The sequence below is a fragment of the Otolemur garnettii genome, unplaced genomic scaffold (assembly GCF_000181295.1).
Source record: "Otolemur garnettii isolate 467f Iridium unplaced genomic scaffold, OtoGar3 scaffold00260, whole genome shotgun sequence".
NCBI lineage: Eukaryota > Metazoa > Chordata > Mammalia > Primates > Galagidae > Otolemur > Otolemur garnettii.
This window is the reverse complement of record NW_003852655.1, coordinates 1113788-1130750: the sequence shown is the minus strand read 5'-3', so window position 1 is coordinate 1130750 and position 16963 is coordinate 1113788. Positions and strand designations below refer to the sequence as shown.

The following is a 16963-nucleotide window of genomic DNA, read 5'->3' as shown; positions in this document are numbered from 1 at the left end:
TTTTTTTTGGTTGCAGCTGTTATTGTTGTTTTGGCAGGCCTGGGCTGGATTCGAACCCTCCACCTTAATTGTATGTGGCTGGCGCTTTAGCCACTTGAGCCACAGGCGCTGACCCTCAAAAAAACTTTATTTATAAACATAGGCATGGGCCACAATTTGCCACTAGCTCCTGATCTAATTCACCAACAGAAAAAAAAAAAATAACCCACAAGCCAAAAACAAACCGTGTTTCACTTATATATTCCTTCTTTCCTAGGTCAACAACCTACAATCTGAAATGTTTCAAACTTACCTATTTTGGGATGTGATGTTGGCAATGCAGCTTCTGGAAAAGGTGCAATCTGGCAGCTATCCTGATAGCCGGGGTAGTGAGGCTCGGGGTGGCCGACCCTGCATGGGGGCTGCACACCAGCCTCCTGGACTGTTGGTGAGAAATGGGACAGGGCAGCTCAGCACTGGCCTCGACACTGAGCCACATGTGGCTACTGAGCCCCTGAAATGTACTGAGTCTGGGTAGGATCTGGGATGTGTCACGTGAAATACAATACATTGCAAAAACCCCTTCACCTATTCCATTTATTTTACTCACAACTGCACACCCCATGTGGGGTTGCTTCCACCAGACAGCCCTGGTCTGGAGCACAGGGCTGGTGACATGTGGGGGCGCCTGGCCACTATGCTGGGGTATAGCCTGTCACCACCATCAACTCCCACACCCCTGCCCCACCCAGCCTGCACAACCTGTCTTAAGGTGCCTGCACACCCCACCTACAAACACGCCCCTGCCCAAGACCCCCCTATAGGTGCCAGCAGCCCACCCAGCCCTAGTTGGCAGCCAACATGAGACAGAAGGACAAGGCACTCGAGGCAGGTGCTAGGGCAACTTGCCTGTGGCTCCTGTGAAGACATCACCCTGGGCAGGACTCTCTGATATGACAGCAGTGGCCTCCACAGTGGATGCCCGGTCAAAGGTCAGTGCCCCAGAGGTAGTGATCTGCCCTGACGGGGTCACGGTGACTGGAAAAGAAGCATAGGTTATGGGAAGACTTGCAGGCCCTGCACCCGCTGCTCCTGGGGAGCCCAGGGAGCCAGGGCCACAGCAAGGCCCTGTCCCACACATGCAAACAGACACACAAGAACAGGTGACCGTGGCTGCCAGCGGGGAGACACCCGACGAAGCTGGAAGGCAGGCCTGCCATCACCCCATTTGCTGTGCGAGTTGTATGCCATGGAAACATGCTGCCTAGCCAGAGAACAGAACACAACTTTAAATGATTTAAAAATACTTTGCAAGGCTGGGCACCATGGCTCATGCCTGTAATCTCAGCACTCTCAGAGGCTAAGGTGGGTGGATTTGCAAGGCTGGGCACAGTGGCTGATGCCTGTAATCCCTGCACTCTCAGAGGCTGAGATGGGTAGATTTCTTGAGCTCACGAGTTTGAGATCAGCCTGAGCAAAGAGTGAGATCCCATCTCTACTAAAAAGAGGAAAACTGAGGCAAGAAGATTGCCTGAGCCCAAGAGTTTGAGGTTGCTGTGAGCTATGATGCCAGAGTACTCTACCAAAGGCAACAGAGTAAGACTGTCTTAAAAAATAAATTAATTAAATACAAAATAGGATGGGCGCGGTGGCTCACGCCTATAATCTTAGCACTCTGGGAGGCTGAGGCAGGTGGATTGCTTGAGCTCAGGGTTCGAGACCAGCCTTAGCAAAGAGTAAGACCTCGTCTCTACTAAAAATAGAAAAACTGAGGCAAGAGGATCACTTAAGTCCAAGAGTTTGAGGTTGCTGTGAGCTGTGACGCCACAGCACTCTATGCAGGGCAACAGCCTGAGGCTGTCTCCAAAAAAAATTAAATAAAAAACAAAAAGAAAAAGAAAATACTTTACAATTTAAATTAAGACAGTAACTTCCATCAAAATTGAAGGTACAAAGTGGCCAAGTACCCACACACAGCAGGTGCGCACTGTGGAGAGCAGCAGGCTTCAGAGACCTGGCTCTGCACCTGCCAGGGCCAGACTCTCACCACCTCAGCTCCCACTCCCACCTCTCCCCACCCCTGAGATCTTCCCCTAGACAACTATGTCAGTTTACACCTAACAAGAGGCTGCTTCCCTCTTGACCAGGAGATGTCACTGCCACTAGCCTAAGGTGACCAGATTTTAACACTGATAAAGTGGGACACCGTGGGGGGGGGGGGCGAGGCCTGACAACAATGCAAACTTTGATAAGCAGTTCTCAATAATCAGTTCTTAACAATTATTTGTTATTGTTAAAGTTTAACATTATAAAATTAACAAAAGGCTCTGCGCCTGTGGCTCAATCGGCTAAGGCGCCAGCCACATACACCTAAGGTGGCGGGTTCGAATCCCCAGCCCAGGCCGACAAAGAACAACGGCTGCAACCAAAAAATGCCCGGCGCTGTGGTGGGCGCCTGTAGTCCCAGCTACTTGGGAGGCTGAGGCAGGAGACTCGCTTGAGCCTAGGAGTTGGAGGTTGCTGTGAGCTGTGATGCCATAGCACTCTACCCAGGGGGATAGCTTGAGGCTCTGTCTAAAAAAAATAAAAAAATAAAATTAACAAAAATAATATAAAACACTTGTCTTGGTGAAATAGCCACATGGCAGCCAAAAACCGTATATTCCCTTCCTGTTCTCCCCTGTTCCCTAGCTTGTCGTGTATTCTTTCCAGGGCTTTTTTAAAACACCGCAGGATGCAGGACAAATTGTTAAAAATAGGGACTGTCCCACCAAAAGCATGACAGTCACCTTACTCTGGGGGGGCGGGGAGACTACTTGTTTGTTCCAGACAGTTTGCCTCCTTCTGAGCTAAGTATCCTTGCCTAGAAGCAAAGGAGGGAGCCAGTCTCCTTCTGATACTGTGCCCAGGAGCGGAGTAGGGAGTTTACATTAGCCTTTTCATTTCCAAATGAAGTTACATTAACCTCTTCCAAATGGAGTTACATTAACCTTTTCAGCAGCCGAAAACCAGTATATTCCCTTCCCATTCTCCTGCTGTTCCCTAGCTTGTCATGCATTCTTTCTAAAAATCCGGACTTTTTAAAAATGCCAGGGGATGCAGGACAAATTGTTAAGAATCGGGACTGTCCCGCCAAAAGCGGGACTTCTGGTCACCTTACACTAGCCTCTCTGAAGAAGGGGGGTGGGGGTGGGGGGCGCGCAGTGGGATGCGTCCCACACATCCTCACAGCAATTCCCACTGCCCTTGCCTGCCTCCTTAGGAAGCCCGTCCTGAGCACTGGGTAAGGGATTAAGACTCATCAGGATGTGTCCACTGCATATGGGCCGCACACGGCCACTGTTCTGGGCCCTGGGAAACAGTCAAGGACGCGGCAGACAGAGCCCAGCACTGTCTCCAGGGAGGAAGCCAGAGCTGAGCTGGGGATCCTTCCCTGCCCGGGAGAGGCAGTGGGCACCCCTCTGCCCCACGATGTGCTTCAGGAAAGAGTCCCACAGTCAACGCGCTGTACAGCACACAGACGTGAGGTGCAGGGAGGTCCCCAAGGTACAGTAAGGCTGCACTGTACTCACAGGTGGTGGCGGCTGTGGCAGGCAGCAGTGTGATGTTCTTGGGAGCGTCCTTCTTCACAGGAGTTGTGGGCAGCTCGTTCTCCTTCTTGCGCCTCTTGTAAGGCACAAAGAGCCTGACAGGTCCGCTCTGGGGAGAGAGGCAGAGCTGGGAGGACAGCCCGTTCCCATGTGAAAAAATGTTTTGTGCCTTCTACCCCTCCATGAGTGTATGAGGAACCCAGGCTGACTGTTGGGACGGCAAGCCCCCTACAAATCCCACCTCTCTTTAGGCTCCAAATTCTTAAAGTGAGAGAGAATATATGGACCCCGTGCAGTGGCTCCCCTTTCCAGCACTCTGAGAGGCTGAGAAGGGAAGATCGCTTGAGGCCAGGAGTTTGAGACCAGCCTGTGCAACATAGGAAAATCCCATCTCTACAAATAATTTCAAAATCAGCCGGGCACTGTGGCTCACACTGTAGTCCCAGCTGCTCAGGAGACGGAGGCAGGAGGACTGCTTGAGCCCAGAAGCTGTACAGTGCAGTGAGGTGTGATTATGTCACTGCACGCCTACCTGGGTGTGAGACCATGTCTCTAAAAACAAACTTTTTTTTTTTTTCGAGAGAGAGTCTCAAGCTGTAGCCCTGGGTAGAGTGCCGTGGCATCACAGCTCACAGCAATCTCAAACTCAGACTCAAGCGATCCTCCTGCCTCTGTTTTTGTTTTGTTTTTTCTATTTTTAGTAGAGACAAGATCTCATTCTGGCTCAGGCTGGTCTCAGAACTCCCAAGCTCAAGCAATCCACCTGCCTCAGCCTCCCAGAGTGCTAGGATTATAGGTGTGAGCCACCTCGCCAAGCCTAAAAACAATTTCTAAAAAAGGAAGAAGACATGAGTAACAAACACTGCTGCAAAATAAGAAAGAGTATCATCGACATGTCACACTCTTGGGGATTCCCAAGATTCATTGGACAGATGGGGACCACTGAAGGAAGGGGACAAAAGCACAGCCCAAAATGTCTCAGGATGCACAAGAGCTATCCCACCACTGGTTGGCAAGGGCACAAAAACCCAAGCGGACCAGTGACAACAGAGCAAAATGGTCAAGTGATGAAAGAACACCCACAGACAGGCCCAGGCCCAAGGGCAGCAGAGGACACTTCCTGAAGCCCTCAAGGACTTGACCCTTCGGGGGTGGGGGGGTGGGGGAAGATGTGGACTCTGCCTGATGCAGGCAGCAGTGGCCCTCTCATGGCACTTCCTGTCACCACCACACTGGTCCAGAAGTGGAACCCTTAGCATTTGAGGGGTCCAATTTTTTTTTTTTTTTTTTTGGAGACAGAGCCTCAAGCTGTCCTCCTGGATAGAGTGCAGTGGCATCACAGCTCACAGCAACCTCCAACTCCTGGGCTCAAGCGAGTCTCCTGCCTCAGCCCCCCAAGTAGCTGGGACTATAGGCACCCGCCACAATGCTCGGCTATTTTTTGATTGCAGCAGTCATTGTTGTTTGGCGGGCCTGGGCTGGATTCAAACCCACCACCTTAGGTGTATGTGGCTGGCGCCTTAGCCACTTGAGCCACAGGTGCCGAGCCAAGGGGTCCAATTTAACAATATTTTATTTGATGGATTGTGCCTTGGGTTTCAGATACAAGAAACTCAGTTCTGTCTCAGCACCCCCAGCACAGTGGTTACATACACCAAGGCTGCCAGGTTCGAACCCTGCCCCAACCTGCTAAATAACAATGACAACTGCAACAAAAAAATACCTAGGAAATAGCTGGGATTTTTAAAATTTTTTGGTTGCAGCTGTCATTGTTGTTTGGCAGGCCCACCCGACAGCTCAGGTGTATGTGGCTGGCACCTTAACTGCTTAAGCCACAGGCACCGAGCTTCCATGTAAATTTTCAAATCAGCTTGTCTATGTCTACAAATATCCCACTGGGATTTTTTTTTTTTTTTTTATGAGACAAGGTCTCGTTGTCACCCAGGATGGGGAAGTGCCGTGGTATCATCATAGCTCTATGCAAACTCCGGGGCAAACCCAATCCTCCTGCCTCCGCCAACCAAGGTGCTGGGACCACTACCCTACATCCAGCTAATTTTTTCATTTTTTTGTAGAGATAAGGTCTCACTATGTTGCTCAAGCTGTTCTCAAACTCCTAACCACAAGTGATGCTCTAGCCTCAGCCTCCCAAAGTGGTAGGATTACAGACCTGAGCCACTGAGCCAGCCCTGCTAAGACTCTGATAGCAATTGTGTTAACCCTATAGATCAATACGGGGAAAATCCACATCTTACCTATCCATGGACATCCCAACCATGCACATGGTTTCTCTAGAAACATTTAAGTCTTCTCTGGTCTCTTTCTTTTTTAGAAACAGAGTCTCACTTTATTGCCCTCCGTAGAGTGCTGTCAAGTCACACAGCTCGCAGCAACCTCTAACTCCTGGGCTTAGGCAATTCTCTTGCCTCAGCCTTCCGAGTAGCTGGGATTACACTGGTCTCTTTCATGAGCATTTTCTAGTTTTTCTTTGTTTTTTAAGATGAGGGTCTTGCTCTGTTGCCCAGGCTGGAGTGTAGTAGTGTGATTACAGCTCACTGCAGCCTCCAACTCCTGGGCCCAAGTGATCCTCCTGCCTCAGCCTCCCAAGGTCCTAGGACCACAGGCATAAGCCACCACACCCTGCTAATTGTTTCTTATTTTTTGTAGAGGCGGAGACTCACTATCCTAGCTTTTAGTATACTAATCCTACACGTGTTTTCTCAGACTGAACCTGAAGCATTTCAGTGTCCTGAAGCAATTAAAAATGATTTGGGCGGCGCCTGTGGCTCAGTGAGTAGGGCACAGGCCCCATATACTGAGGGTGGTGGGTTCAAATCTGGCCCTAGCCAAACTGCAACAAAAAAATAGCCAGGTGTTGTGGTGGGTGCCTGTAGTCCCAGCTACTTGGGAGGCTGAACCAAGAGAATCACCTAAGCCTAACAGCTGGAGGTTGCTGTGAGCTATGATGCAACAGCACTCTACTGAGGGTGACAAAGTAAGACCGTCCCTAAAAAAAGGAAAAAAAAAAATTCAACTGGCTTGGCACCTGTGGTTCAAGTGGCTAAGGCGCCAGCCACATGCACCTAAGCTGGCGAGTCTGAATCCAGCCCAAGCCAGCCCCACCCTGAGGGTGGCGGGTTCAAACCTGGCCCCAGCCAAACTGCAACCAAAAAATAGCTAGGCATTGTGGTAGGCGCCTGTAGTCCCAGCTACCTGGGAGGTGGAAGCAGGAGAATTGCTCGAGCAATTGGAGTTGGAGGTTGCTATGAGCTGTGATGCCACAGCACTCTACCCAGGGCTACAGCTTAAAGCTCTGTCTCAAAAAAATAATAATAATAAAATGATTCAACCATACGGTTTAAACATGACTGATGCCTCAGCTTAGGTGTATGACTGATGCCTCCCTACTGCTCTTCTTACCACCTTAAGATCTCTGAGAGTCTTGCCTATTAGCTTTGCCAAATGAAAGATTTGTAATTATTTTACTGTTACAAATTGGGTTTATTTACTAGAATCACATTAAATCTACATATGAGCCAGGACTGGTAACTCACACCTATAATCCCAGAACTCTGGGAGGCCAAGATGGGTGAATTACTTGAGCTCAGGAGTTGGACACCAGCCTGAGCCAGAGGGAGACTCTGTCACTAAAAATAGCCAGGTGTTGGGCAGCACCTGTGGCTCAGTGAGTAGGGTGCTGGCCCCATATACTGAGGATGGAGGGTTCAAACCCGCCCCAGCCAAACTGCAACAAAAAAACAGCTGGGCATTGTGGCGGGTACCTATAGTCCCAGCTACTTGGGAAGCAGAGGCAAGAGAATCACCTAAGCCCAGGAGTTAGAGGTTGCTGTGAGCTATGACATTACAGCACTCTATGGAGAGCTGTAAGTAAAACTCTGTCTCTACCAAAAAAAAAAAAAAAAAAAAAAGCCAGGTGTTATGGTAGGCACTTATAGTCCCAGCTACATGGGAGACTAAGGCAAGACAATTACTTGAGCCCAAGAGTTTGAGGTTGCTGTGAGCTATGACACCACAGCATTCTACCAGGGGCCAGAAAGTGAGACTTTGTCTCAAAAAAAAAAAAAATCTATATATGAACTAGATCTAGATAATCTTAGAATAATTTTACCTTAAGAACATGGTATGTCTCTCCAGTTAAATTTTTAGGCTCGGCTTCCATAGCTCAGTGAGTAGGGTGCTGGCCACACACACCAAGGCTGGTGAGTTCGAGCCCAGCCTGGGCCTGCTAAACAACAATGACAACTGCAACCAAAAATAGCTGGGCGTTGTGGTAGGCATCTATAGTTTCAGCTACTCGGGAGGCTGAGGCAAGAGAATCGCTTAAGCCCAAGACACTTTGAGGCTGTTATGAGCTGTGACACCACAGTACTCTACAGACGGTGACATAGTGACATTCTGTCTCAAAAAAATGTTTTTACTTTTTTAATTTCTATAAATTACCCAGGTTAGTAAGCATATTAAAATAAGATCTCATGAAGCAGCTTTTAAATTTAGACACTTTAAAATGATAATATTCAACACTAAGAAAGATTGAAATGAATCTGTTAAGTTCATGTATTACAAAGTAATGTCACACTTTTAAAAACTACACAGAAATATATGCCCAAATCAATAAAAGTGGCCAAGTGCAGTCCCTCACACCTATAACCCCAGCACTCTGGCAGGCCAAGAGCAAAACCCTGTCTCCACTAAAAACAGAAAAACTAGCCAGGCGTTGTGGCAAGCACCTATAGTCCCAGCTACTCAGGAGGCTGAGGCAGGAGGATCACTTGAGCCCAAGAGTCTGAGGCTGCTGTGAGCTATGACAAAACAGCACTCTAGCCTGGGTAAAAAAAAGTTTACCAGAATATTCTTTGAACAGCCATTCAGGGCCAACTGCATGTTCCAGCTGTTCAGACATGTGATCTGTCAGGGACCTGGGACAAAACATCCCCAGAAAGAAGCAAGGACAGTGTCTCTCCAAGGCAAAGGATAAGAGACAGAGCACGCCCAGTCGCTGGCCACTTACTAGGGTCATGTCATCACAGCAGGCAGCGCAGGTGCAGGAGGCAGCGTGAGGGTTTAAAATCCCATCCTGAAACATAAGCCACAGCAGGGTGCATGAGACGCCAGTTCTTAAGTGTGAATCATTCAATACCAGAACATTTCAACTAGTTTTACCAGTTAACTACCAGTCATAAGGATAAAAATTCTGAGAAATCAAATACAATGGTTTCTAGAATGTTCTCCTCTTCAAAATGCCATTATTGGTAGCAGTGCCTACTTATTTCCAAAAAGAGAAAGACCCTATGGGAACTATTTCCTTCACAACACTCAGAGAGCTACCCTGGAATAGGGGAGGATGTCCTCTCCTGTCTGAGTCACCTGGAGCAGGAGGACCAAGTGCCTATGAAAGTCTCACTGCCCTGATGGGTAGGACTTTTGTTTGTTTATGTATCAGACATTCCCCCTTTTCTGTGCCAGGGACTGTCACCTCAGGCACTCCTCACAACAATCCTGCACGGTCGACATCATCACCACCCCCGTTAAAGATCAGGAGACTGGAAAACAGAGAGGGTACACGGCCCAAGGTCACAACTCTTGTGGCTCTCGGCCAGGAAGTAGAAGACTGAGACAGCCCACCTGACCCCAAGCGTGTGCCCCTCCCAAGCTGGGCCACCCCAGGGCCCCTGTAACCCTCTGACACTGGCTCGTGCGGACACCAGCAAGCCGCACGCCCAGGCCTAGAGCACCACGGCACATGGCGCTGGGCACCTGGATGAGGCACTGCAGTGGCCGGCCTGCGTAGCGGATGCTTCTCTTCCAGTCCTTGCTGCTGGCCCTCCCGGCCATGGCTTCGAACTCGGTCGGACTGTACCAGCTCTCTCCCTGCTTGATGCACCGGCCCCGGCCTCCTAAAACCAAGGTGTCCATCATGGGAGGTGCCATGTCCCAATGTCACACCCAGCTCACCAACACCAGGCCAGGCCATGCTCTGGCCTTCTCCCTTCCCACCTCCTTCCTGGCTCCTGGCTGGGCCTGTGTGATCATCCACACTTTGGCTAGCCTCTTCACCTGCTGCCTGAGGTCACCGAAAGCCCAACCCTGTTCCACCCTGAGCATTGCTCACTCTGAAATCCTTTGTCAAGTCCCAAGCTGACCTGGAGACTTGGAGACCAGCTCCAGCCCTGCCTGTCCCGACATCTGTCCTGTGGGTGGGAAGGGGTCTCAGTCACCCCTAGTCGGGCTGCCCCATGCCTCTCCCCTGCCTCAGCTTTGGCTCACAGAGACTAGGTGTCACCGGCACCTTCTGTCTTCTTAACTAGTTGTATGTACCATCAGTAGCATTTTCCTTGGCCCCAAATTTATTCTGTAGGGGTTAAAACAGGAGTAAAACCTTTAGCCCTAAGGCCACAGTGGCTGGGTGGCTGCCTCACCTGAGCCAAGCCTGCTCTTGTACAATGTGCCGCTGACGTTCCGGCACCGCACGGGCAGCTCACTGTCATACACCGAGGGGTCCCAGTTGTATTTGGTTCCGCCTTTTTCTTGGCCAGGAGCTAGAGGAGTTGGAGGAGACTGAGGACCTTGGGCAGAGAAAGTGTTTTGAAGATGAGAAACTGCAGGCTCACCAGGAAGCACCACACTCAGCCGCCTGACGGCCGATGTCCTTCCTCAGGGACCAACTCTGCGCCTCTCTCCAACCACAGAATCATTCTTTCTCAGCCTGGATAATTCTACCTTTTCGCCTGAAATCTATTGACATTTGATATTCTGAATTCACCATAGAAGTAAGCGAATGAATCTCCAGAATACATGCTAGATCCTCTCAAACATGTGTTGCTCTAGGGCCTGGGGCGCCACCCTACCTGGAGTGAGGGGAGCCGCTGGGCCCTTCAGCCCAGTGGTCTCCACGATGCTCCCGTCCGTGTGCACGACAATCAGCGTGGCCTTCTCAGTGTTCAGGCTGTCCCCAATCTGAAGGGCTGTTCTGCCAGACTGGAAGAAAGGGCACCATCCCTGAGTCAGCTCCCAGGATGATCTTCATGTGCATCCCAGAGCCAGCTGGTGTGGCCCCCACCAGCAAGGCTCGCTGCCTGCTTGTCACCAAGAAGGGACGCTTACCTAGGGATCCTATATCCTGTCTGAAGATAATTCTAAAAGACTTAGAAACAGAGCAAAGAACAAGAGAAGCTGATGCCTGAGTCTGGGCAGTGCTGAGCAGAAGGCTCCCGGTCACTCTCAGAGCTAAAGAATGAACATGCTCCATAAATACGCTGCACAAACAAGACACACCCCAACTTCTACCCGAGGAGCACAGGCTGCAGATCTGGAGAAAGGTTTCCAAGAGCCCAAACTGGACCCTGCAGGCATGGCCAGGAACAGGACTCCTTCTCACGCCCCATCCCATTCAGAGCTCTCTACAGATACCCCCAGAGCCTCCTAAGAAATGTGTCCACACTGGCTGAATGCCGCCGTGACTGCCATGGACTTCCTGTGCACCAGCCCCAAACTCGCCCTTTAAGCTGCACAGACCCCTCCATGTCCAGCCAGAGTCCCCATCTTCCCCCACCACCCACTGGAGCCTGGGCACTCCCAACTAGGCCTTCTAACAAATTCCAGCATTAATAATGGCTTTGTTCAGACAGCCACAGGCAGACCAAAGACCTCTAGAGCACCTGCCCAGATCCACAACGCGGGAACAACCTAACATTTTCATTGTGAAAGTATAAAACCAGGCTGGGAGGGGCTGGCCTGCAGTCCCAGCTACTCAGGAGGCTGAGGCAAGAGAATTGCTTGAGGCCAGTAGTGTGAGGTTGCTGTGAGCTGTGATGCCAGGGCACTGTACCAAGGGCAACATAGTGAGACTCTGTCTCAACAAAGAAAAAAAAAAAGAATTAAGAGAGCAAGTTTCTGTTATCATTCTAATGACAACTCTGCTTGCAGGTATATGGGTGTGATGTCCCAGGCATATGACCAAGGCCAGGAATGTTGCTGCAACAGGTTTAACCGGAGGCAACAGTCCCAGGGAATCCCCTTGCTGAAGACCGAACCCAGCCCGAACCCAGCCCGGCACCTGCCTTTGGTAAACAGGCTGTCTGCCATGGCTGAGCAGACATCCCAGAATCACTGAAGAAGGCCTCACATATAAAACATGAAATAAAGAACAGGCTGATACAACATAGCACAGAAGGGTTCTGCACATTGGCATGAATGACTGGCTGTCAGCAACTTTTCTGTTTGCTTTTTGTTTTGTTTTGCTTTTTCGAGACGAGTCTCACTTGTTGCCCTTGGTACAGTGCCCTGGCATCACAGCTCACAGCAACCTCAAACTCTTAGGCTCAAGTGATTCTCCTGTCTCAGCCTCCAGAATAGCTAGGACTACAGGTACCTGCCACAACGTCCAGCTATTTTCAGAGACAGGGTCTCACTCTTGCTCAGGTTGGTCTCAAACTCATGAGCTCAGGCAATTCACCTGCCTCAGCCTCCCAGAGTGCTAAGATTACAGGCATGGGCCACTGCACCAGGCCTGTTTTATTTTGCTTTTAGAGGTAGTGGTCTCACTGTCACCTAAAGTGGAATGTTGTGATGTCATCATGGCTCGCTGCAACTTCAAACTCCTGTTGCTGAGACTACAGGCACCTGACAAAATGACCTGGTTAATTTTTTTTTTTTGAGACAGAGTGTTGCTATATCGCCCTCAGTTGAGTGCCTTGGAATCACAACTCACAGCAACCTCAAACTCTTAGGCTTAATCTTAGCAAAGTATCTCAAGAACGGAAGAAAAAGTATCCAATGTACTCAGCCTTACTATGAAACCAATTTATAGCTTTCTTATGAAAGCTATAACCCAATTACAGCCCACGAAGAAAGGGAAAGGGGAGAGGAAGGGGAGGGGAGAAGGGAAGATGGGTGGAGGGAAAGTAATTGGTGGGACCACACCTACAGTGCATCTTACAAGGGTACATGTGAAATTTACTAGAATTTGTAGTAAATACAAATGTAGAATACAAATGTCTTAACACAATAACTAAGAAAATGCCGTGAAGGCTATGTTAACCAGTTTGATGAAAATATTTCAAATTGTATATAAAACCAGCACATTGTACCCCATGATTGCATTAATGTACACAGCTATAATTTCATTTAAAAAAAGAAAGAAAGAAAGAAAAAACTCCTAGGCTTAAGCGATTCTCTTGCTTCAGCCTCCCAAGAAGCTGGGACTACAGGCGCCCACCGCAATGCCCAGCTATTTTTTGTTGTAATTGTCATTGTTGTTCAGCAGGCCTGGATTGGGTTTGAACCCACCAGCTCTGGTATATGTGGCTGATGCCCAAACAGCTGAGCTACAGGTGCAGAGCTGGCCTGGCTAATTTTTTATTTTAAAATCTTGTAGAGACAGGGTCTTGCTATGTTGCTTAGGATGGTTTCAAACTCCTGTCTTCAAGTAATTCTCCCACCTCTGCCTCCCAAGGCTCGCCGGGTTATAGGTGTGATCCACTGTGCCATGCAGTAGATTTTTTTTTTTTTAAAAACAGAGTCTCACTATGTTGCCCTCAGTAGAGTGCTATGGCATCACTGCTCACAGTAACCTCAAACTCTTGGGCTTAAGCGATTCTCTTGCCTCAGCCTCCCAAGTAGCTGAGACTATAGGCACCCGCTACAATGCCCAGCTACAGACAGTGGATTTTTTTTAAAAGGACAGCTGTAAGGCCTGCAAAATGAACTCATGTGGGAGACTGGACAATAAATGCACAGAATTTGGTAGGTAAACGCAGTGATTCCTTTAGAAACACCTGGAGCTGGATAAGGAGAACAGGCAGGGTGGCCGAGGACAGAAGCTGAACTCTGGGCCTGCAGCAGCCTAGACTGAGCCAAACGCTGGAAGTTCCCGCCCAGCCACTGGCCTTGAAGCCCCTAGGGAAGGCAGCTCCCTACGTGTACCGCTCTCTCAGGTTTCATCACTTCATGAAGGCCACATCTACTGTGCACCTTCCTTGTTGGAGAAGTCCAGTGAGGAGAAGATACCCCTTCACCTGGCTTTCCATAGCATCTCCTCCCCAGCTCTCATTTTGACACCCCAGCACAGTCTTCAGGCTCTGGAGAGCAGGACTCCCTGTGCTCCTGAGGTCTGCAGAATGGGGCAGACACTGTCACTGAGGACAAGCCCTAGAGGAGGCGGGAACATGGCGCCCACTACATGGGGCTGCACTGTAAAGAGCTTACCAGAACGTGTCCTGAGATCGATGCCGCATTCGCCACCGATGTGGTAAACACATTGTCCGCAGAGGCCCCCACATTGGCCACCGTCACTGTGGTCACCTCTGCAACAGAAGGAACCTAATTTAACAAGCAATGAAACCTTGCCTGTCTGCATAAACCAAGAACACCACCCCCCTGCTTGATGTCTCACACATAGCAATTGCCACTCAGGTATGTAGATGTCCACCTGGGATGTCTGCAGACTTTGATAAAAACTACCCATCAACATTTCTAGCCCCTAGTCTAAGTCACCTGGGTCTTCCAGGAAAAAAGGAAGAAATTTGTTCTTCCAATAAGCCACTATGAACTGTAAAAACTGCTCCCAACAAACCCGCCCCCCATGTAGAACCAGCCACGGCTCCACCAAGCTACAGACATGCCCTGCACCGGCAGAGTTCCCACCCTTGGCCTCTTCCCGGAGTGAGGGGACACCTCCTGGACTCCCCTGTGTAATCCACACAGAGTAGGCTCAAATCCTGCCTGGCTTCCCTCTGGGGTCCCTCCACTGTCGGGCCAGGCCACCATCATCATGCTCACTGTCACTGCCTGTGGTCTCCAACCCCTTCCCTGGCTCCTTTTCCTCAAGAGCAAATCCAACCTGCCTGTTGGGTGCTGCCGCCTCCCTCAACACCAAGGACCATGATGTTCGAGGGAGCTGTACACAGGTGTCCCTCTATTGCTGGATCTACAAAGCCTTTCCTTGGTGCAAGCAGTCCCTTTCTGTCACCCAGCATTCCAGAATGTCCTACGGCAATCTCTGTTGCACAGCAGGTACCCAAACAACAATGGCTGAATCAGTCTTACTCACATCATTAGCTTAGCCATTACCAGTAGCACTGAAGATGCTGTTTACTGGCCACTTTCATTGCCAGGCCACACTTGGCGCCCAGCTAAGGCTAGCAGGCCAGGTTGGCCACACTTGCGCAGGACATGTGCCTCAACACACAGGTCCAAGATAGCTCAACCAGACATCTGCCACAGGTGGCCCCAGATGCTAGCAAGACCTGCTGAGTTACTTCAGCAACTCATAACAAAAATATATTAAAATGTTTTTGCCATAGCAAAATATAACTAAAAAATTTTGTAGGAAAAACACGTTCCTCTTACATAATAGGGGATAGCATGGCATTTTTACTATATTCAGAAAGTTACGTGCAAAAAGTACAAAAGTGTGAAGTACAACATGATTTCCCCAAATCTCAATGTCAAACCAGAGTTAGCCATGAAAACCAAAGCCCCAGAGGGCTGGGCCCAGTGGCTCACACTTGTAACCCCAGCATTCTGGGAGGCCAAGGCAGGTGGACTGCCAGAGCTCGGGAGTTCCAGACCAGCCTGAACCACAGGGAAACCCCATCTCTAAAAAAGTCAGAGGTTGTGGTGGGCATCTGTAGTCTCAGCTACCAGAGAGGCTGAGGCAAGAGGATCCCAAGAGTTGCTGTGAGCTATGACACCATGGGACAAAGCGTCAAAAAAAAAAAGGCTCGGAGCTTGGTGCACAGTGGTTACAGCGCCAACCACATACACCAAGGGTGGTGGGTTCGAACCCTGCCTGGGCCAGCTAACCAATGACAACTGCAACAAAAAATAACTGGGCGTTGTGGGGGTGCCTGTAGTCCAAGCTACTCAAGAAGCTGAGGCAAGAGAATCGCAAAAGCCCAAGAGCTGGAGGTTGCTGTGTGCTGTGACGCCATGGCGCTCTACCAAGGGTGACAAACTAAGACTGTCTCTAAAAAAGAAAGAAAGAAAGAAAGAAAGAAAGAAAGAAAGAAAGAAAGAAAACTGAAGCCCCAGAGGGTCACAAGGCCTTTCTCCCTTCTGTGAATGGCCCAGCTGACCAGAGCACCTGTGCCGAGACAGGACCTGAGCTGCTGGGCTCTCTCAGCCTCAGTGGGGCTGAGCAAACTCCCAGTAAGCACACAACAACTCTGATATGCCCGGCTCCCCAGCCCAGTGTCCAGCCCCCAGACCTTCAAAGGTCCCCTTGGGAAAGTGCCTTGTGATGGAGCAGGACCTTGGAAACCTGCTTCTCCAAGTGAAGACTCACAGTGAGCCCTCCGTCAACCCTCAGGGGACACCCGGAGCTCCAATGGGGAAGGGAGTCCAACACCGGGCAGGTCTCCACTCCCACTACCCAGGGAGCTGGGGCAGGGCCCACTGCAGGGGGCAGCCTGGGGAGGCACACCCTGAGGGGCACTTGCGGACATGGCCTGAGGCTCCTGCATCATGAACCCTGACAATGAGGATGCTTGAGGGGAAGGAATGTGTGTGGCCAGCAGCCCAAGGTGGCTCCCTTCAAAAGAAAGCTTGACAGGAGGAAAAGAGAAAAGGAAGGGAAGGAAGGGTGCAGATGGGGAGGAGGCCTGCGTGATGCCTCTAGGCCACTGAGAAGCCTTGCGGTTGAGGACTCTCTTGCTCCCCAGCACTCAGGTCATGTCCGACCTGGCCCTTAGCACTGGAGGCATTCCTCCTGACCACACATGTCCACCTGCCCTCAGGCTCCTCCAGGATGGGGTCTGCACCTGACCCTCCTGTGCCATCAGCACCCAGGATGGACCAAGGGGAGGACAGGCAGGTCAGGAGATAGGTACTGAGAAGGTTCTAGAGGGATACAGAGTGAAGGGCAGAACAAGGTGGGGCTGGACCAAGGAAAAGGAATGCAGGGAGCAGATGTGTGCAGGACAGGGCCAGGGTGGGCCGGTGGAGACGTGTGTGGGGCCGAGGCCTGAGGGGCATGGCAAAGGTGGGGACAGGACTGGCCTGCAGGTCAGGTGCTCAGGACAGGTGGGAGCGGGTAGGGCCTGTGGTGCCCAGAACAGGTGTGGACAGGACTAGCCTGCAGGACAGGTGCCCCGGACACATGCCTCAGGGGCATTGCGAAGAACAAGCGGAGGCGGTCAGGCGCCGCAGGACAGATGGGGGTGGGCTGGGCCTGCGAGACAGGTGCGCGAGACAGGTGAGAGCAGGACCGGACAGCAGGGCAGGTGCGGGACAGGTGGGGGCGGGACGGGCCTGCGCAGCAGGTGCGCGGGAACCCGGCGAGGCGAGAGGCCAGCGGCGCGCGGGCTCACTTGCCTGCGAAGGCGGCGGCAGTGGCGGCCTCGTCGGGGCCAGGCAGGGCCTCGGCGCCCATGTCC

The 16963-nt window shown here is 50.8% G+C and overlaps 1 protein-coding gene across 3 annotated transcripts in view; it reads right to left on the bottom strand.

Annotated features, from left to right (window-relative positions):
- The window catches only part of DEAF1 (DEAF1, transcription factor), a 52764-nt gene that overhangs the window by 35450 nt on the left and 351 nt on the right, over nucleotides 1–16963 (bottom strand). For 2 of the 3 annotated variants that reach the window (XM_023508573.1, XM_023508572.1), the window contains exons 1-9: nucleotides 16902–16963; nucleotides 13794–13891; nucleotides 10436–10565; nucleotides 10007–10153; nucleotides 9345–9484; nucleotides 8599–8664; nucleotides 3552–3678; nucleotides 889–1017; nucleotides 293–421 (exon numbers count right to left, since the gene is read on the bottom strand). The exon at nucleotides 16902–16963 is cut by the window's right edge. In XM_023508573.1, coding sequence (XP_023364341.1) covers nucleotides 293–421; nucleotides 889–1017; nucleotides 3552–3678; nucleotides 8599–8664; nucleotides 9345–9484; nucleotides 10007–10153; nucleotides 10436–10565; nucleotides 13794–13891; nucleotides 16902–16963 — 1028 coding nt within the window. The remainder of the gene's footprint in view (nucleotides 1–292; nucleotides 422–888; nucleotides 1018–3551; nucleotides 3679–8598; nucleotides 8665–9344; nucleotides 9485–10006; nucleotides 10154–10435; nucleotides 10566–13793; nucleotides 13892–16901) is intronic. The other variant, XM_023508571.1, reaches the window with a different exon arrangement.